Source organism: Gekko japonicus, unplaced genomic scaffold (genome assembly GCF_001447785.1).
Source record: "Gekko japonicus isolate JY-2015 unplaced genomic scaffold, Gekko_japonicus_V1.1 scaffold2186, whole genome shotgun sequence".
Lineage (NCBI taxonomy): Eukaryota > Metazoa > Chordata > Lepidosauria > Squamata > Gekkonidae > Gekko > Gekko japonicus.
In genome coordinates, this window is record NW_015172071.1 from 93952 (window position 1) to 116129 (window position 22178).

At 50.6% G+C, this 22178-nt stretch overlaps 1 protein-coding gene across 1 annotated transcript in view; it reads right to left on the bottom strand.

Annotated features, from left to right (window-relative positions):
- AACS (acetoacetyl-CoA synthetase) overlaps window positions 1-22178 on the bottom strand; it is an 85491-nt gene that overhangs the window by 51860 nt on the left and 11453 nt on the right. Inside the window, exons 3-5 of the mRNA XM_015420852.1 lie at window positions 20139-20259; window positions 7478-7591; window positions 2430-2527 (exon numbers count right to left, since the gene is read on the bottom strand). Of these exons, the coding sequence (XP_015276338.1) occupies window positions 2430-2527; window positions 7478-7591; window positions 20139-20259 (333 nt within the window). The remainder of the gene's footprint in view (window positions 1-2429; window positions 2528-7477; window positions 7592-20138; window positions 20260-22178) is intronic.

The following is a 22178-nucleotide window of genomic DNA, read 5'->3' on the forward strand; positions in this document are numbered from 1 at the left end:
AACAACAGGGCAGAGAGGCCAAGTCCTTCCTTCCCGATGTTGCCTCATGACACTGGGATTCAGAGATTGAGTGCTTCTGAATGTGGTGGTCCCACTCAGTCACCCTGACTAGCAGCTATTGATAGACATTTACCCTCCATGAATGTATCTAATCCCTTTTAAAAGTCATTCATTCCCTGTGGCCACCACGACATCCTCTGGCAATCACTCTCTGTGTAAAGTAGTATTTCCTTTTGTCCGTCCTGAACCTACTGCCCACCAGCTTCATTGGATGCCCTCAAGTTCTAAAATTTTGGGAGAGGAAGGAAAAAGTTCTCTGTGTCCACTCTCTCCACCCCGTGCATAATTTCACAAACCTCGATCACGTCCCCACTTAGTCCTCTCTTTTCCGAACCGAAACGTCCCAGACGCTTCAGCCTTTCCTCAGAGGGAAGGGGCTCCAGCCCCTGAATCATCTTGGTGGCCCTCCTCCGTACCTTTTCCAGCTCTCCAGTGTCCTTTTTAAACACGGGGACCAGAACTGTACACAGGATTCCAAATGAGGCTGCACCATAGAGCTATACAAGGGCATTCCAATATTGGCTGCAGTTCTGTTCCTCGTGATCCACTGACGTGTTTAAAACGTGCCTGTGTGTTCAGATCTAGGGGAGAAATTCCATCTAAGCCCACGTTAGACAGAGAGGACTTTTCCTCCCTCCCCCCAAATCCCAGAGCTCGGGGTCTTCCAATGAAGCAGTCGACTCAGGGCAGACAAAACGAAGTGCTTCTTTACTCAACGAATGACCGAAATGTGGGATTTGCTGCCGGAGGATGTAGTGATGGCCACAGGCCTAGACAGCTTTGAAAGGGGATTGGAGAGATTTACGGATTAGAGGTCTATCAGTGGCTACTAGCAGGGTTCCCTCTAAGCTGAGTTAGCGTGAGCTAGCTCACAGTTTCTTAGCCCCCAGCTCACATGTTTTTGTCTCCACTCAGGAAGGGATGGCTCCGGGGCAAATGAATTGATGCAGAAGCCAAATGGCTCACTCACAACTGTAATGCCAGCAGCTCACAAAGAAGAATTTTTGCTCACAAGACTCCACGGCTTTTGAGGGAGCACTGGCTTCCAGCCCTAGTGACTAAAAAGAACCTCCACGTTCAGAGGCAGTCAGCCTCTGGATCCCAGCGCCAGGAGGCAACCTCAGGGGAAGGCCTCGGCCTCTGTGCCCCGTCATTGGCCCTCCCAGAGGAACTGGCTGGCCACTGTGTGAGGCTGCATCCTGGACTAGGCAGACCACCGGTTTGACCCAGCAGGGTTCTTCTGATGTTCTCTCAGCCAAGTCACAAAGGAAGTATAGGCAAACCCTTCAGCAGAAATAGATAGTTAAGAGGCCAGAATCCGGCAGAGGGATTACTAAATACCCCAAGTTAGCTCTGTATCCTTTAATATGAGGGAGTTTAACCCCATTCTTACATACACAGGGAAATGCCGATCACCACTTTGGAGTCAGGAAGCAATTCTTCTCCAGGTCAGTTTGACTGAGGAACCTGGAGGGGTTTTTTTTTTCATCTTCTGGGTGTGGAATAGCAGTCACTGGGGGTGGGGGGTATTTGTGAATTTCCTGCACTATGCAGGGGTTGAACTAGATGATCCTCGATGTCCCTTCCAACTCTATGACTTCCAACTCTATAATTCTATGATTCCTGAATTCTCCTTTGGATTATTTGAAACATGTAGGTTTCATTGGAGTTAACCGGGGAGCCTAACTCAATACCTAACAAACTCATTTTCTCTCTTATGGATTGGGACCATTTAGAAACATGGGTCAGCAGTTTAAAAAGCAATAAGACTATTTTGGAGGAGGCTGAAAACAAAAGATGCAACCAATATTTGATAGCAGCAATCCAAGCTCTAGAGCTTATGATAGAGACCTCGCTCAGCGCACAAGGTGGAATAACTAACTGAGTTGGGAATGCCAAGAATACGGCACAGAAAGGTTGCATCAACTCGCTCAACCTTTTTATTGAAATCCTGAATCCACATGGGAACCCCATACAGTAACTGGGGAACCGCTGTAGCCCCGGAAAATCTGGAGGGTGACCAGGACAAATCGGTCACCTTTTTGATAGCGAAAATGAGTTATAGCGGCCATCTTGTTCTTAGCCAAGCTAAGAGAGCGTTCCCGATGCACGGACCATTTTAGGTTGTAATGAAAGTCTGTGATTCTATGACAGCTTCCGATGTTGTTCACACATTCAAGCAGATTTCCCCCCAAGGGGAAGAGCTACAGCAACCATCCAATCACCTCCTCTGGCTTCCCAATGCCCCCCCCCGGGTCCTGGTGTGAAAGGAAGGGAAGGGTCTCTCCAAAGAGCCCTCAGGGAGGACCCACGCTCCACCGCACTCCTGAAAGAGCCGTGTCGGACCCTCCGCCGCAGCTCTTACTTACGTTGACGCCAAAGTCAGGTGACGTCGCGCTCCAAATGGCCCCGATGCTCGCAGCTGCCAGCATGGCTTCCACCGCATGGATCCCGTTTGGCAAATAACCTGCAGCGACCAGAAGCCAGACTGCTGGTGAGCAAGGGGAAAGGGCTCCACCCAAGAGACACACAAAGAAGCAGGGCTATTTTTGGGCAGGAACACACAGGAACGGAGTTCCGGCTGGCTCCCGAGTTGGCCACGCCCAGCAGGAACTCATTAGCATAATAGGCCACACCCAACCACAGAAACTCATTAGGATTGGCTACATTAGGGGTGTGTGGCCTAACATGCAAAGAAGTTCCTGCTATAAAAAAGGCCTGGGTTTTGACAACAAACAAGATAAACAGAATAACAAGCAAAAGGTCGGTGTGGCTGGATGACTATACTTCTGGTAACATGGGGGTGCGGCCTAAGATGCTAATGAGCTGTGCTGTCAGGGGTGTGGCCTAATATGCTAATGAGTTCCTGCTGGGCTTTTTCTACAAAAAAAGCCCTGCAAGGAAGCAAGCGCACTCCACGACTATCGGGTTAGACCCCCTCGTCTGGTTTCCCAGCTCAGCGAATCGGAGACTCTGTCCACAGCCGGCAGGGCAAGAGGCGGCCGGCAAGCGGGAGGAGCCCAGCGCTCCAGTCGAAGGAGGCACAAACTGGAGTCACGTTCTGCTGGGCTCTGTGCATTCTGATCCTGCTCAAAGGGAGAGGCGGGTCTTAAGACACAGGAAGGGGGGGGTGTCCAGCCGCCCCAAACCGTACCATCTTCATCTTGATAATGCCTAGCTCAGGGATCCCCAACTTTCTTGGAGCCTCCCAACACGTTCGGAATTCTAGCATGGTGGGCACATGAACAAAATGGCTGCCACAGTAGGCGGAGCCAGCCACACAATGGCCGCCACAGCTTAATTTCAGTCACACAGTGTAGATCCTTGTGCTGCAGCGGCAGCTGCTGCCAGAGCGACATTTTAAGACGTCGGCACAGCCAATCAGACCTCCAATAGTCGGTCAGAAGCGCTCAGGGTTCCCTCTAAGCTGCGTTAGTGTGAGCTAGCTCACAGTTTTTTTAGCCTCCGGCTCACACGTTTTTGACTTAGCTCAGGAAGGGACGGCTCCAGAGCAAACTGATTTATGCGGCAGCCAAATCGCTCACTCGTGAATGCCAGGAGCTCATAGAGTAGAATCCACAGCTTAGAGGGAGCATTGGTACACAGGCACACGGGCACCATGCTGGGGATGGGGACCCCTGGCCCAGCAGAAAGCAACACAGGACGGGACACCCTTGCACTCGGTCAAGTGGTGAAACCGAGCAAGGTTATGCATGATGCAACACTATGTTCTGCTGAACATTCGGGGGGCTGGGGGGGAGAGATGCGGGTTAGCAGTAGAGAGACGGCTTTCACAATGTCTCGTTTGGGTTCCAAGTGCCCTTCAGTAACTTCAGAGAACTTGGCCTTTGAAACGAGGGCAGCACAGGAGCCAGGAGTCTGCGCCAGGAAGTGGGAAGTTCCCCAGTTCAAATCCTGTCTCTGCCACTGGCCTCCTAAGCAGCCTTGGTCAAGCCACCCTCAGCGCTGCATCTGCAGTATGACGCTAATCCAGACCAGCGTTCCCTCTAAGATGAGTCAGTGTGAGCTAGCTCAGTTTTTTAGCCTCTGGCTGACACATTTTTGCCTTAGCTCAGGAAGGAGGGCTCCAGAGCAAACTGATTTATGCAGCAGCCAAATCGCTCGCTCACAGCTTCAATGCCAGTAGCTCACAAAGTAGAATTTTTGCTCACAAGACTCCACAGCTTAGAGGGAGCATTAATCCTCCTGACCTACCTTACAGGGCTCTTGTGAAGACTGCCGCAAGGCAAACACTTCATGCAGCACTGACTGCTTAACACTAAGCCTTGCATCCAGACAGCAACAGAAGAGAAGAGATTGGATTGATACCCCACCCTTCACTACCCAATGGAGTCTCAGAGCGGCTTACAAGCTCCTTTCCCTTTCCCTCCCCACAACAGACACCCTGTGAGGTAGGTGGGGCTGAGAGAGCTCTTGACAGAAACTGTTCTTTTTTCAAGAACAGCTCTGACAGAACTACGGCTTGCCCAAGGTCATCCAGCAGGTGCAAGTGGCGAATCAAACCCGGTTCTCACAGATTAGAGTCCGCCAGGGGTCGTTTCATAGAAAAAGAGCTAGGGGAACTCATTAGCATACTCATTCGCATATGCCACACCCCCTGACATCAGGGGCCCGGCGGTGGACCTGCAAGGCCGGCGGGAGTGCAAGGAAGCCCCGCCAAGGCCCTCCCTGGCCCCAGGCAGGCAGGGGTGGGGAGAGGCGGGGAAGAAGCAACTTACCCTCCCTCTTCTCCTGCCCTCTGGAGTCCGCACACTTAACCACTACAGCAAACAGCCTCTGTGTGTCTGAATATTCTCCTATTCAAGCAGTATCCCTGTTGAGATATGAGCATTTACTCCTCTAGTTAAAGGATCCTTGGCTTTGGGGTGGTTGCCACCAATCCAGTCCACTAACGGTGACACTTTTACCCTGGTGAGATGACCCTTCCCCAGTCCCAAGGCTCACACCAGGGGAAGGGTTCATGTTATGGAGGGGAAATGCCACTGTTAACAGAGCCCAACCTACAGGATGCAAGGTTTTGTTCGAAAAAGTGGCTAGAAAATTAGACACGCCTCAGTCTCACTCTAATGCAGGGGTCCCACCAACACTTTTTTTGGCACCAGCCAAGTGTTTTCAGGAAGCGGGCGGGGCCAGGTAGGACTTTTCCTCAGCAAGGCTTCTGATTGGCCACTGGAGATTTGACTGACTGTGCAGATTTTTCTGAAGTGTTGCTTTGGCAGTAGCTGCCATCACAGCTCCGCCTCCTGGCCGTTTTGTGGCTGCATCCACCATGCCACGCCAGAATTCCAAGTGTGTCTCCAGGCTTCAAATGGCTGGGAAGACCAGCTCTAGTGATTGGCAGCAGAAACCAAGTGGCCCAAAGGGTAGGTTAGGCTGGGAATAGGTGTCTGGAATAGGTGACTGGCCCAAGGTCACCCAGCAAGCTTCCATGGCATGAGTGACATTCGAACCTGGGTCTCCCAGACCCTAGTCCAAAACTTCAACCACTGCACCTCGCTGGGTTTCTTGTATGAAAATCCCAACACGTGCTTGCTTTGTAAATGAAACTGAGGACGGGTGCTTGAATAAGTGCGGGATGTAAAGCACGCGTTCGGTTGCATGTGCAACGAACGCAGAATGTAAACCAGTCTATGCACATATAAAGAAAAAACCAAGTGTACCCTGTGCGGGGATTGTACACGCCGTCTCTATAATCTGCAAGCAAGGCTTGCGAGACACTCGAACCTCCCGAACTCCAGCTCGGATCCGGACCAAGAGAAGGGCAGAGTTTTGACACCTTTCTACGCAACCCCCGAGGCTCTCTGCAACGGAGCCCTCTAAGCAGCAACCCGCCGCAGAAGACAAGGAGAAAACGGGCTTTACGTGAAAGGGCTCGCAAGGCTAATTATGCAACACAGCTAATGACATCGAAGCCCTGAAGGCCTTGGGCAACCGGCAGGCCAATTTTTTTTCCGATGGAAATGAATTTCAGGCGTGATGAATGTTGGGACCACCTGGGTTCTGGAGTATGTGTGTTGCTGGAGCAATGACGGCTTATTCCTAGTAGAGGAGGGCGGCTTCGGAATATTAATGGCACCTTTCATTTTGGTGTTAAGAGCCACTTTGGTGTAGTGGTTAGGACTGCGGACGCTAATCTGGGAGAACCGGGTTTGATTCCCCACTCCTCCACTTGCAGCTTCAGGTGCGATGAATGTTGGAACCACCTGGGTTCTGGAGTATTTGTGTTGCTGGAGCAATGACGGCTTCTTCCTAGTAGAGGAGGGCAGCTTCGGAATATTACAGGCACCTTTCATTTTGGTGTTAAGAGCCAATTTGGTGTAGCGGTTGGGAATGCGGACGCTAATCTGGGAGAACCGGGTTTGATTCCCCACTCCTCCACTTGCAGCTGCTGGTGTGACCCTGGGTCAGTCACAAGTTCTCTCAGAGCTGTTCTCTCAGGAGCAGTCCTCGAAAGAGCTCCCGCAGCCCCCCCCCCACCTCACCGGGTGTCTGTTGTGGGGAGGGGGAGGGAAAGGAGTTTGTAAGCTGCTCTGAGACTCCTTCGGGTAGAGAAGGGTGGGGAATAAATCCAATCTCTTCTCTCTCGCTATTCTATCGACTGGCAGCCCTACCTCGAACCCAGGGAGCAGAAAGCCAGTTTGCACCACCTAGAACCTGGGCGGTGACACCAAGACCCGTGGAGCACGCGTCTCCAGCGAACGCTGTAACGGCAAGAGTTCTTCTTTTTCTCTCAAAATGGAAATCTGGGGCAACTCTAAGACCGCAGCTCCAGCAGTCCACTTCATGCCAAGATAAGCCGAGAGAGCATAAAGACCGCTTCATCCGAAAGCCGGTGTGAAACAAGGATGCCTCTGTTGATCATCCGGCAGGGTGAGAGGAAGGCAAAGCACAGCCCGGATTTTCCACCTGGCCCGGAAGCAGCTTAGGGGCACAGCTAGAACGGGGGCTCCCCTAAGGGTCTCCCCCCAGGGTTGAAGGGATCCCTCTTGACGCCTGTGGCAGTGGCTCAGTGGAGAGCCCCTGCTTGGCATGCAGAAGGTCCCAGGTTCGATCCCCAGCATCTCTAGCGGAAAAGACCAGGCAGGAGGTGACGGGAAAGACTTCTTGCCTGTGACCCCGGAGAGCTGCTGCCCGTCTGAGTAGACAAGACTGACTTGGATGGACCAGGGGACTGATTCAGTATCAGGCCGCTCCGTGAGTTCACGTGAGGTCAGCTCTTCCCGTTCCCAGGGCCAGCAAATGCACTGGAGCCCGGAAAAGCGAGAGTCGAATTCAGAACACTCTGAGGGGGTCGCAGCCCCAGATGTGGCCCTTAAGCCCAAAGGTTTACCCATCCCTCCCCGACTTGTTGCTCCTCCCCCCCCCGCCCTTGCCTGGAGAAGGAGAGCCCACTCACCGACAACTCTGTCTCCCGTCTGCACTCCCATCTTCCTCATGGCGGCGGCGTAGAGAGCGACGCGCTGCCGCAGCTCCCCGAACGTCACTTTCAGGATCTCTTCTTTGCCTTCCTCTGTGGGAAGAGGGGGGCGGAGACAAGCCTGGTTAGCGGTGTCGGTAGTACGCGGTGCTAGCCCACTGCAGACAGTGCACGGGTGTAAGAGTATCCAATAAGACTGGAGTCTTCAAGGCTTAGTGCAAAATCTATTTACAGTTTAATTTACAAAACCCTTCACCAAGAATTGCACAGACTGACATAATGCTCACGCAGACACCCAATATTCACAAGAAGATAGTTTGCTCTGTACATCACTGTACTCAGGGCTCTTTTTGTAGAAAAAGCCCAGCAGGAACTCATTAGCATAATAGGCCACACCCAACAGCAGAAACTCATCAGCATATTAGGCCACACCCCTGACAGCACAGCTTATTAGCACATTAGGCCGCACCCCCATGTTACCAGAAGTGTGGTCATCCAGCCACACCCACCTTTTGCTTCTTATTCTGTTTACCTTCTTTGTTGTCAAAACCCAGGGCCTTTTTTGTAGCAGGAACTCCTTTGCATGTTAGGCCACACACCCCTAATGTAGCCAATCCTAATGAGTTCCTGCTGTTGGGTGTGGCCTATTATGCTAATGAGTTCCTGCTGGGCGTGGCCAACTCGGGAGCCGGCCGGAACTCCGTTCCTGTGCGTTCCTGCCCAAAAATAGCCCTGACTGTACTTATACTTCCATTGACCAATCAGGGCCAATGCTGAGTCACTGTCTAATTAGCTCTCGCGTGAACCAGCCAGAACCGGTCAGAGCCAGCTTTCCAATCACTTAGAGCTGTCAGCTGCTGTCACTTACCGTAGATCCCACAGATCTACAGCCAGACTTAACTGCACATTAGAATGTTGACAAGCGGGGGCCACGGAAAGGACACAAGGAGACCAGCCCCGTGAGGAAAGGCTGAGGGACTTGGGGATATCCCGCCTGGAGGAGAGCGGGTGGAGGGGGGACAGGATGGCTCTCTGGAAGTATCTGTAGGGCCGTCGTCACTTCCGAGGAGGGCAGGGAGCTGTTCCTGTTGGCAGCAGAAGATAGGACTCACAATCATGGGTTTAAATGAAGGGCGGGAAGGTACCGGCTGGATTATCAGGGAAAGCTTCTTCTTCTTCTTCTTCTTTTGCTCCTAATATAAACTTTAATACAGTGTTCATGAAGAACTCTTAAGTCAGCGAAATCAAGGAGGCTTTTTGCACCTATGAGCGAGGATAAGACTGGGGTGTTCCTAATTCATACACTTTTAATGCAACGAGAGGTATGTTTGAAACAATACCAAACAACATTCCATTCAGCTTCATTACAATACATTACACATTTGACTTATATACCGCTCCTTCCCGGAGGCTCGGAGCGGTTTACATAGACATTTAACTTCACCTAACTAGGGCCACAGTGCAAGGGGAGGGGTGAGTGCCTACCAGGCACCTAAGCAGCCGTGATCTTCTTCTTGCGTTGTTGTTTCCGTGGCGGGTTCTTGCTGTCTTCATGAACATGAACAGGGGAAACCTCTTTACAGTCAAGAGTTGTGCAACAGTGGAATCGGCTGCCTACGGGGGTGGCGTGCTCCCCCTCCCTGGCAGTCTTCAAGCGGCGGCTAGACAAACATTGGTCAGGGATGCTCTAGGCTGATCCTGCATTGAGGAGGTTGGACTAGAAGGCCTCTATGGTCCCCTTCCAACTCTGTGATTCCATGTTTCTAAGGGAGACCACCTAGGAAAACTCAGCAAACCACCCCTGCTTCTCCGTTGCCTAGAAAGCCCCTTGCTGGGGTCGCCATATGTCGGCTGCAACTTAATGGCGCTTTACACACACACACACTTCTATCCAAGGAACAGGGCATTTCCCCCCCTCCCGGTTGTTGACAACTCCACCCACAGCTGCCCAGGACACACGATTATCCACTGTGGCTCCCACCTTGCGGAATGACCCTGTCTGCGGTCAGGAAGGTCTCCTCCTCACATTCTGCAACCTAGATAAAGCCGCTTTGTTCAGGAGAACATTTTTATAAAGGGGACGGAGCCTGCAGTGAAATTGGAGGACGCTTCTACACAGGGAGAAGACTGACAGTCAGATTTTATTAATGGCCCAGGGCCAGTATATAAATAAATACTACAACAATAACGCGTAGGAGAGCCAAAACGTGGAAACTGGATATAATACCGACTAGGGAGGAATTAGCACAAATGGACAATCTGAGCTTGAAGCTGCAAAACAAAAGCGAAAACGTATATAATAAAAGATGGTCTAAGGTATATGACTGGATTGAGAAGTTAATTGTATGACTCTGCAATTTACGTTAATAATGTATTGGAATGTAAACTTTGTAAAATCAAATAAAAATATACTAAAAAAAACAATAACGCGTAGGAGAGACAATAAAACAATAACATGATTAAAAATATTCACGGCCAGTATATAAACACTACAACAATCACACATAAGACAATAAAATAACATAATTTAAAATATGCAAAAAATTGAACGCTCAAATTTGAAACTGATACAACAGTTATGCATATCAACTTCCCACTATTCCTTTAGAAACGTAGATGGAATGTAATTTTATCGCTTGAACACAAAATTTTTCTATTTTCTTACTAGGAGAAGACTGTCGCTTATCGCACTCTTTACTGCATGGCCTGTCTTGTATTTATTGCACTGTTTTCTATTTGGGGCCAAAAATCCTCACTATAAATACACGCTGATGGGGTCTGAACTGGCAGAGACTGACCAAGAGAGAGATCTTGGAGTCGTAGTAGATAACTCACTGAAAATGTCGAGACAGTGTGTGACTGCAATAAAAAAGGCCAACGCTCGGCTGGGGATTATTAGGAAGGGAATTGAAAACAAATCAGCCAGTATCATAATGCCCCAGTATAGATCAACGGTGCAACCTCTTTTAGAATACTGAGTGCAATTCTGGTCACCACAACTCAAAAAGGATATTATAGCATTGGAAAAAGTACAGAAAAGGGCTGGAACACTTTCACTATGAAGAAAGGTTAAAGCGCTTGGGGCTCTTTAGCTTGGAGAAACGATGACTGAGGGGTGAAATGATTGAGGTTTATAAGATTATGCATGGGATAGAGCAGGTTGAGAAAGAGGTACTTTTCTCCCTTTCTCACAAGACAAGAACTTGTGGGCACTCAATGAAATTAATGAGCAGTCGGGTTAGAACAGATAAAAGGAAGTACTTCTTCACCCAAAGAGTGATTAACACTTGGAATTCACTGCCCCAGGAGGTGACGGCGGCTACAAGCAGGGACAGCTTCAAGAAGGAATTGGATAAACATACGGAGCAGAGGTCGATCAGTAGCTATTAGTCACAAGGTATAGATAGGAACTCTCAGTCTGGGGCAAGTGATGCTCTGTATTCTTGGTGCTTGGGGGGGGGCGCAACAGTGGGGGGGCTTCTGGTGTCCTGGCCCCACTGGTGGACCTCCTGATAGCACCTGGTATTTTTGGCCAGTGTGTAATGGAGTGTTGGACTGGAGGGGCCACTGGCTTGATCCAACATTGGCTTCTCTTATGCTCTTATGTTCTCTTATTTCCTGTAATCAAGTTTTTGCATGGAGCTGCAGTGGCTCAAGTGGTTAAGACGCTGGACTGCAGGCTGTGGAAGGTCGGTAGTTCAGCAGTTTGAGACCCAAGTTGCCGCATGACGGAGTGAGCTCCCGTCTCTAGTTCCAGCTCCTGCCAACCTAGCAGTTCGAAAGCAAGAAATTGCAAGTAGATAAATAGGTACCACTTCGGTGGGAAGGTAACAGTAGGGTTGCCAGCCTCCAGGTGGGGCCTGGGGATCTCCCGCTTTTACAAATGATCCCCAGCTGCAAGAGATCAGCTCCCCTGGAGAAAATGGCTGCTACGAAGGGTGGACTCCATGACATTCTACTACGCTGAGGCCCCTCCCCTCCCCAAACCACGCCCTCTCCTGGCTCCATCCCCAAAGTCTCCAGGTATTTTCCAACCCAGACTTGGCAACCCTAGGTAACAGCGTTCCATGCGCCTTGGTGTTTGGTCATGCCGGCCACATGACCACGGAAACGTCTTCGGACAGCGCTGGCTCTTCGGCTTTGAAACTGAGATGAGCACCGCAACCCTAGAGTCGGATTCGACTGGCTTTCGAGCAAGGGAACCTTTACTTTTTTTTAATACCGTATTTATGGCACCGCTTTCTAACTTTGCAATCCAGTCTTACTGCGTATGTAAAAATGCTGTCAAGCGGCTTCTGACGTACGGCCACCCTATGAAGTAATGTCCTCCAAGAAGTCCTACGGTTAACAGCCTCGCTCGGGATTTGCAAACCGAGGGCCGTGACTTCCTTGATGGATCAGGGCTCTTTTTGTAGCAGGAACTCCTTTGCATGTTAGGTGACGCACCCCTAATGTAGCCAATCCTCCGAGAGCTTACAGAGCTCTCCTTACAGGGGCTACTGTAAGCTCTGGGAGGATTGGCTAACTTTAGGGGTGTGTTGCCTAATATGCAAAGGAGTTCCTGCTACAAAAAGAGTCCTATAATACAGCGTCTCACACTGTTCTCATTGCAGTATCATGTAACCCACCTTGAGTCACAGTCCACACAAGGAAATCCAGAAAAGCCAGCTACAGTTACTGCTATTCCACAACTGTAGCTTAATATCCAACCTGTGGGTGGCAATGCTCCCTCTAAGCTGTGGAGTCCGGTGAGGAAAAATACTCCTCAGTGAGCTCCTGGCATTAGTTGTGAGCGAGCCATTTGGCTACTGCATAAATTAGTTTGCTCTGGGGCCCTCCTTCCTGAGAGGAGGAGGAGATTGGATCTATACCCCGCCCTCCACTCGGGAGTCTCAGAGCGGCTTACAAACTCCTGTCCCTTCCCCTCCCCACAAGCACCCTGGGAGGTAGGTGGGGCTGAGAGAGCTCTGACAGAAACTGTCCTTGAGAGAACAGCCCTGACAGAACTATGGCTTGCCCAAGGTCATCCAGCAGCTGCAAGTCGAGGAGTGGGGGATCAAACCCGGTTCTCCCAGATTGGAGTCCGCGCACATAATCACTACACCAAACTGGCTCTAAGACAAGAATGTGTGAGCCGGAGGCTAAAAAACTATGAGCTAGCTCACACTAACTCAGCTTAGAGGGAACACTGGATTGCACCCAGGTGAATTTGGGCCACCCCCTCCCTCTGAGCCTAGCTTAACTCACAGGGCTGTTGTGAAGAGAGGAAGAGAGAGCCACATATTGCTGCCCTGAGCTCCCTGGAGAAAGGACCAGATAGAAATGCAATGGGTATAGGCTTGCCAAGTCCCCCTGGGAGGCAAGGAAACCCCCGCCCCAGAGGCCCGTTCCCCGCCGCCAGCGGATCGGGCCCCGGGGGGGAACCCCCCCCCCGTCGTGCACGTCACCCGGAAGTGACGCGACCACGCCGGGCATGCTGGGGACGGGGCCACGGTCCATCTCCAAATCTCCAGGGATTTCCCAACCTGGATCTCGGATGGTCGTGGCCCTGCCCCCAGCGTGCCCGGCGTCGTCACGTCACTTCCGGGTGACGTGGATGCGGCACACGCGCACACTCCAGCCGGGAGTCCCCCGGTGCAGCTCAAAAACCACTTGGCAACCCTAAATGGGTACCTGTCATGATCTGGGCTGTGTAAGCATGGCCTAGCAGGCCTAGGAAGCCTATGTAGCAGTAGGTGAGGCTGGGCCTACAACTCCCAGAAGCCCCGGGAAGTTTTGGAGCCAAAATTGACCAATAAGGAAGAAGAGGGCTGGGGAACAAAAAGAACTGGTGCCAGAACAGAAGCTGTTCTTTCTTCCAGAGGACAGAGCCAGAAGGAAGGCTGCTGCGGGGGAGAGACCCTCATCCTGAGAGAAGGGTGAGTAGTGAGCTAGGGACAGTGTATATTTAGACGCGTTAGGGTATTTGATTTCTTTTCTTTTCACCCACGTACTGTTATTATTCTGCACCTTGTTATTTGACCTCCTATAAAATAAACCTTTTTCCTTGTTTCACTCTGCCTGGTCCTCACGCCTGTTATTCGGCCAAAAGGGAAGTCTGAAGGTCTTAGGAGGGTGCTCTGGGCCTTCTCAAGGGAGCCTGGAACCAGGGTGGTGGCAGCGCCAGGTGACACCCCACCTGAGCTGTGACAGTACCCGTTAACAGAGGTGCTGATTGCCTCTACGCATCTGGCAGGCGTTCAAATGCTTGGCAAGACGCCTTACCGGGGACTCTTCATGCCCGGCTCCTTAAGCTCTGCTCCAGCATTGCACCAAGAGCTTTAAAAGCCTGGCACCGACTCAATTCTTAATCTCCTTAAGTTCAATAAAGAACAGAGACGGGGTGTGAGGAAGGCAGTGACGCAAGTCAGAGACACACTCCTGCCCCCACCCTCCCTTGGCCTCTTTCACTCTTCTAGGAGGAGGGATGGCCTGGCAACAGACTCCAAAGCCCGGAAACCCAAAATCCTGTTTCCTGCGACGATGCAACCTGATAACCTCCAGTTCCCTCAACATGCACAGTCCCGTCTCTGGCCCACGCCAACTCCACCATCTGCTGGAGTCTCTGTACTGAGCTCCTAACAGGGCTGTGTGCCTCGCTAACTCCCCGGGGGTACAATCCCGGTGCACTCCCGACTGGCACTTACAGGAGTGAATTCTTCTGGCTGCTCCTAATGGCCAAAACCAGGAATGTAGAATTTCCACCACAGAGGTGTCGGGACACAGTGGTAGAAGGAGAAGACAATATTGGATTTATACCCCACCCTTCACTGCCCGAAGGAGTCTCAAGCGGCTTACAGTCTCCTTTCCCCTCCCCTCCCCACAACAGACACCCTGTGAGGTGGGCGGGGCTGAGAGAGCGCTTCCGAGAACTGCTCATAAAAGAACAGCTGAGAACTTGTGACTGGCCCAAGGACACACCAGCAGCTGCATGTGGAGGAGTAGGGAATCAAACCCGGTTCTCACAGATTAGAGTCCACGTTCCTAACCACTACACCAAATTGGAGTCTCAGAGCGGCTTACAATCGCCTTCCCTTCCTCTCCCCACAACAGACACCCTGTGAGTTGTGGGGCTGAGAGAGCTCTTTTGAGGACTGCTCATGGGAGAACACCACTGAGAGAACTTGTGACTGCCCCAAGGTCACACCAGCAGCTGCACGTGGAGGCGTGGGGAATCAAACCTGGCTCTCCCAGATTAGAGTCCCCGCTCCTAACCACTACCCCAAACTGGAGTCTCGGAGCGGTTTACAACTGCCTTCCCTTCCTCTCCCCACAACAGAGACCCTGTGAGGTAAGTGGGGCTGAGAGAGCTCTGAGAGAGAACTGATCTTGAGAGAACAGCCCAAAGAACTTGCAAGTGACCCAAGGTCACACCAGCAGCTGCATGGGGAGGAGTGGGGAATCAAACCCGGTTCGCCCAGATTAGAGTCTGCGCTCCTAACCACTACCCCGAACTGATACCCTCTGCTCATCCACAGAGAATAGGATTAGTAAGTATTAGAATCTTGCCCTGAGAGCCCAAGGCTAGCCCAGTCTCGGAAGCTAAGCAGGGTCGGCCCTGGCTAGTATTTGGATGGGAGACCAACAAGGAATACCAGGGTTATGACGCGGAGGGAGGCCATGGCAACCCAACCCTGAATGCCTCTTCCCCCGAAAACCCTGCAGGTTGCCGTAAGTCGGCTGTGACTCAACAGCACTTCCCACCAACACTATTCTACTCTAGTGTTACTCTAGTCTTCCCTCTACAGCCACGGTTTCCTCTCTCTCGGCACTGCTGTGAGAGGAGCGGGAAGGCATCAGCATACCTCGAGGCCGGTGGGATGGGGGAAGCTCCCTGGCCCCAGGACTTCCGGTGGGTCCCACTGTCACGGACCAGCCTGGCCATGTGTCGCCCCCCCCCCCCCCCCCTCCCCCCCACACGCAACAGCCCCCCCCGCTGCCCACGCACAAGCTTGACCGCACCCTCGCCCTCCATGCTCCCTCTAAGCTGCGGAGTCTCGTGAGCAAAAATTCTACTTTGGGAGCCACCGGCATTAAAGCTGTGAGCGAGCGATTTGGCGACTACGTAAATTAGTCTGCTCTGGAGCCCTCCGCCCGGAGCTAAGACAAAAATGTGTGATCCAGAGGCAAAAAAAACCCCCTTGAGCTAGCTCACAGTAACTCAGCTTAGAGGGAACAGTGGCCCAGAGGACCCCAAAATAGGGAACTGGCCTTGGGGGGGGGGGAATGCAGTGCTTGATGGGAGAGGTGAAGCTGTGCGAGAACAAGGAGGCAACCCACCCCCCAAGGCTTTGAATCTCACTCCTTTTCACTTTCTGAACTGCCCTACAAGCCCCGTCAAGCACACCTAGGTCCTCCCAGTTCTATTCCATTAACCATAGAGTTGGGAGGACCTAGAAGGCCACTTGGCACGCTTAGCTGCTAAGGATGTTGAGAAACCATCAAAACCATCAGAACTGCCTCCAGGACAACTGCATCCAAGTGGAAAGACAGCCACCCTCCAACCAATCTCACAATACAAGAACTCGTGGGTGCTCAATGAAATTGCTGAGCAGTTGGGTTAGAACGGATAAAAGGAAGTCCTTCTTCACCCAAAGAGTGATTAACACGTGGAATTCACTGCCGCAGGAGGTGACGGCGGCTACAAGCAGGGACGGCTTCATTAGATAAACATATGGAGCAGAGGTCCATCAGTGGCTATTAGCCACAAAGGTAAGCCGAGCACCGAAGAATAGATTCTTTTGAACTATGGTGCTGGAGAAGACTCTTGAGAGTCCCTTGGACTGCAAGGAGATCAAATCAGTCAATCCTAAAAGAAATCAACCCTGACTGTTCCCTGGAAGGCCAGATAATGAAACTGAAGCTCAAATACTTTGGCCAACCAATGAGAAGGGAGCACTCACTGGAGAAGACCCTGATGCTGGGAAAGACTGAAGGTCAAAGAAGACGGGGACGGCAAAAGATGAGATGGTTAGACAGTGTCATCGATGCAACGAACATGAAATTGAGCAAACTTCAGAGGACGTCGGAAGACAGGAAGGCCTGGCGTGATCTGGTCCATGGGGTCGCAAAAAGTCAGACTCGACTGTGTGACTAAACAACAACAGATAGGAACTCTCAGTCTGGGGCAAGTGATGCTCTGCATTCTTGGTGCGGAGGGGGGCAATGGTGGGAGGGCTTCTAGTGTCCTGGTCCCACTGCTGGACCTCCTGACCGCACCTGGCATTTTTGGCCACTGTGTGACAGAGTGTTGGACTGGATGGGCCATTGGCCTGATCCAACATTGGCTTCTCTTATGTTCTTATGTTCATTTCAGCATGGTAAAAGAAGATCAGAGATTATCTCATAACAGAGAAACTATCAGACCAACTGGAACAATCAGACTCGCCGTCCTACCAATCTAATTTTATGGGGCACTGGTTTCCTCTTTTGGAATTTTTGACCAAGAATGATGTCACACAAAACTCTATATTTCACCTAACCAATCTTACAGTATATTACTAGACCACTGAAGTTTCAATGCGTTCTAGGTTTCTTCAGAACTCTATTCTGGGAGCTGGTACTCTTAAAACTACTGCAACCCACACAATACAGCAAGTAGAACCCTAAACTATTTTATATTGTTGATGTGACTATGTGTCTGTATGCACCTGGTCATCATTCAGTATTACCACGCTCACGATACCGTTAATATGCTTGATGGTTCTGTTTCATTGTTACCTTGCAATATAAAAAGAAATTTAGAAAACACAACTACCTCCAAACAGCCTGGCACGGAAACCTTTGAAAATTGCTTCTTTGCCCTCTCAAAATCTAAAGAGGGCCGATAATAGCCACCCAGAGGCAGACAGGGGAGTGACCTCCGTGGGCTTATGTAGACACTTGTATTGAGAAATCAGGCTTGTCGGGATTTCTGTAATCACAGACGATTGCCTAATTAGGGGAAGGGAAAAGGCGGCGGGGCTTCCAGAGGGACAGAACCAGGAGTTCTGCGGGCGGACTGGTGATGCAAGAGCCGCCTCCAGGAGGCCAAAGGGAACCCGGAGGCAGAAATGCAGGTTCCGCGAAGGAACGGGAAGAGACATGAAAAGATGTCCGACTGGTTTGGGAAGACAGTGGCAATCGGAACCTTGCCAGGCAAAAAGAAGCCCGAAGGCAGCATGGAAAGTCTGACTCCAAGGAGGCGGAGAGCAGACAGGGAACCGCTCCCGTGCTTCATAGGCCCAGGTGAGGCTGGCCTGCAGCCAGTGTTCCCTCTAAGCTGAGTTAGTGCGAGCCAGCTCACGGTTCTTTAGCCTCCGGCTCACACATTTTTGTCTCGGCTCAGGAAGGATGGCTCCAGAGCAAACTAATTTACGCAGCAGCCAAATGGCTCGCTCCCAACTTGAATGCCGGTAGCTCGCAAAGTAGAATTTTTGCTCACAAGACTCCACAGCTTAGAGGGAGCATTGCCTGCAGCCCAGGTAAAGCAACATTTTTTAAAAATCCACACTGCCGATCAAGTCTGCAGTGCCAGTTTGGTGTAGTGGTTAAGTGCGCAGACTCTAATCTGGGAGAACCGGGTTGGATTCCCCACTCCTCCACCCACTGGATGCCCTTGGGCAAGCCGTAGTTCTGACAAGAGCTGTTCTTTAAAGAGCAGTTTTTGTCAGAGCTCTCTCAGCCCCACCTACCTTCACAGGGCGTCGGTTGTGGGGAGGGGAAGGGAAAGGAGATTGGAAGCCACTCTAAGACTCCGACTGAAGGGCAGGGTATAAATCCAATCCCCTCCTCCTCTTCCTCAGTGGCCAATCAGACACCTTGCTGGGCGAAAGCCTCACCTACTGTCTAAAAACAGTTGGCGGGGCATCAGGAAAAGTGCTATTCAAGGATAAAACTGGTAAGCGAGGATAACGAGGACTGGGTGGGTCAATTTTTCCCGCTTCGGGCAAGGAAGCAGGCGTGAGGCTAGCAAGTCCAGGGTGGAATTTCCCTGAACAGGAACCTGCCATGCTGGATGAATCCACCCACCATGCATGCTCTTTAGATCATGGATGTTCCTGGCATGCACCCTGGCTCCAGTCCACACTCTCCCTCTTAATGCTCCCTCTAAGCTGTGGAGTCTTGTGAGTAAAAAATCTACTTTGTGAGCTACTGGCATTCAAGTTGGGAGTGAGCCATTTGGCTGTTTGCTCTGGAGCCATCCTTCCTGAGCCGAGCGGTTCCCTGTTGTGAGCGAGCAATACGGCTTCTGCATAAATTAGTTGACTCGGGAGCCATCCTTCCTGAGCTAAGACAAAAATGTGTGAGCCGGAGGCTAAAAAGCTGTGAGCTAGCTCACACTAACTCAGCTTAGAGGGAACACTGCTTCCAACATACAAACACACACGCAGCCTTGGAATGAGAAGACACGTCAGGCACAGTGGGGGGAATCCAGTCCGATGCTGGGAACAGGCAGGGCTGGGCCATCCCAACTCTGCATCTCAGCTGGCAACGAGTTACCTGGCGAATCACTGCTGGTCTGATCTAGGAGGTGGTTCTTAAGAACATGAAAGAAGCCAATGTTGGATCAAGGCAATGGCCCATCCAGTCCAACACTCTGTCACACAGTGGCCAAAAATACCAGGTGCCAACAGGAGGTCCAGCAGTGGGGCCAGAACTCCAGAAGCCCTCCCACTGTTGCCCCCCCCCCCAAGCACCAAGAATACAGAGCATCCCTTGCCCCAGACTGAGAGTTCCCGTCTATACCCTGTGGCTAATAGCCACCGATGGACCTCTGCTCCATATTTTTATCTAACTCCCCCTTGAAGCCGTCCATTCTTCTAGCCACCACCTCCTCCCAAGGCAGTGAATTCCATGTGTTAATCACTCTTTGGGTGAAGTCGTACTTCCTTTTATCCATTCTAACCCGACTGCTCAGCAATTTCATTGAGTGTCCACGAGTTCCTGTATTGTTCACGAGTCCTTCTACTAAAATCCTTACCACGCTGCACTAGCACTGCAAATGTGAATATTGTAGACCCAGGTTAACTTTATCTGCCCCTCATTTCCCAAATGGTCAAGCACTTCCTGTTGAATCCACTCAAAAGCAAAGAGTCATGAACAAGATGCGGAAGGCCCACCCGCTTCCCATGTCGTCGTGCCTTCATCTAAATGGAGGTCCAAAAGGGCCTTCTCAGTGGTGGCTCCACACTTGGGGAACAATCCTCCCCAGGAAGCTCAACTGAAGCAATCTTTACCATCATCCCAAACCAGGTGAAAATGTTTGAAATAAAAATGGCTCCAAGTTAGTTGTTCTGCTTTTGTACTTGAGTCTGCAGGCCGCTGCTTATCACTGTTATGATTAAATGCTACTGAACAAAGGTAACAGCATGCTATGCTTCAACCAGTGCTACAATTTTGTTTAGGACTTGCAGTGTTTTACTGCTATTTATTAGCAGTCGCGTTTTACTTAACTGTCAACATGCACTACCGTGATTCTTACAGCATCTAGTTAAGCGTTTCCCTAACAGGAATCTATTTTATTTTTCTGCATTGTATTTTATTGCTTTCCGCATCATGGGTTTTATCAGAAAGGCAGGACAGAAACCGTAAATAAGTGAAGATCCACCCGGCTACTCACGTGCAGCATAGAGAGCAATTTTATCATTTTCTTTGTGCTTCAGGAGGTTCTCAGCGTAGTTCAGCCGGCTGCCTTTAAACCACTCAGGAACATCTGCAATGCCTTTTGAAGAGTCAACCACCTGTTAGAACAGTCACAGAAATACTGATTTTGCTATTTATACCCCACTTTCTTCACAGTGGGCCCAAAGCGGCTTACAACACCCTTCTCTGCTCCTCCGTTTTATCCTAACAACCACCACCCTATGAGGTAGTTGGTCTGAGAGCACACACCTGGACCAGAGTCACCCCATGATTTTTGCATGATAGAGCGGGGATTTGAACCCGAGTCTGCAGCTCCTAGACCAACATTCTAACCAACTCCTTCCCCTTCCCCTTGCCACAACAGACACCCTGTGCGGTAGGTGGGGCTGAGAGAGCTCTTTTGAGGACTGCCCTTGAGAGAGCAGCTCTGAAAGAACTTAATGACTGACCCAAGGTCACACCAGAAGCAGCATGTGGAGGAGTGGGGAAATCAAACCCGGTTCTCCCAGATTAGAGTCCGCGCTCCTAACCAGTACACCGAACTGGTGGATATACCTGAGAACTGGTGCAGTGGTTAGCGGATCTAGGAGACCCACAGTCTGCACTGGAGTTCATCAGTGACCTTGGGGCAGCCACGGGCTCTCAGCTTGACCTACCTCACAGGATGGTGGTGAGGATAATATGGAGAAGGGGGAAGTTTGTACACCATCCTGAGCTCTTTGGAGGGGGATAAAAGCGTATTAAAGGCTGAAGGACTCTGAATGGTGCCTTTGAGAACTTTGGTTCTTGGGGATGATTGGGGGTACTGTTATTGGACAGTTAAATATAAAAGTGGGGGGGGGGTAAAAAGTTTTAAATGTTTGACTCAGTTTATAAAAAGAGCAATGATGATAGACTTGATGTTACTAAGCTTGTTAGAGGATCTCCTCTCTTGGGTTTTTAGATAGTAGTGGGTTCTTTACTTTATCCTGTATGTGTAGTTCTCCCCCCCTCCCTTTTTTCTGTTGTAGTTTTTTGTAGTGATAAAAAATAAAAAAAAATCCCCTCCGGGAGCTTTTAAAAAAAAAAAAAGTATTAGAGAGACAGACCACTGCAAAAGCTTGGGAGACACATATCCTTTTAAAAATCCTCTTAAAAGGTGGGTTAAATATGAACCTTGATCTCCAAAATTAACATTTCTCAGATAGGCCACAGATACAAAGATTAAATGCAGAGGATTAATTTCACACTCACGAGTCGATTGGCTCAGAATCCAGCCAATTACTCCGCCAGAACTCCACGCACAAAATACTGGCCAACAGAATAAGCATAAGGAGATGGGGACATAAACGGTTTTAATGTGGCAGCAACAGACGATATGTCACCACTGCTGCCACATTAAAACCACTTCCGATCAATGCTCCCTCTAAGCTGTGGAGTCTTGTGAGCCAAAATTCTACCTTGTGAGCTACTGGCATTAAAGTTGTGAGCGGGCAATTTGGCTACCGCATCCTCCCTGAGCTAAGACAACAATGTGTGAGCCGGAGGCTAAAAAACTGTGAGCTAGCTCACACTAACTCAGCTTAGAGGGAACACTGCTTCTGTGGGGGGGGAAGAAGCCAGAGGAGACCCATCTTCGAACTACGATTTACAAGTTCCCCAAAACAGTAAGAACATGGATCCTACACTGCCCAGCCCAGCAGAAGGCTAGGATTCAAAATAAAATACACCAGTTTGGGAAGAATGCAGGCATTGTGTATATTTCAATTTTACCCCAACATTTCTGGGGTTTGGGGGGGGGCGGGGGAGAGAGAAAGTCACACAGGTATTTTCCACGGGGTTCAAATTTTCCGGAAATTTGACATTTTGAGCCTCAGGCAGGCCTGAGATCTGCCAGCAGAAATCCTTTTAGAACGCGTCTCAAACTGAAAGGCACAAAGCCTTTGCCCCACTAGCGAGCCACGGCTCACAGATCCACAACACTACTACTGTATTGCTGGACCGGTTGGGCAAATATGTACTCTAAAGTACTTTATGG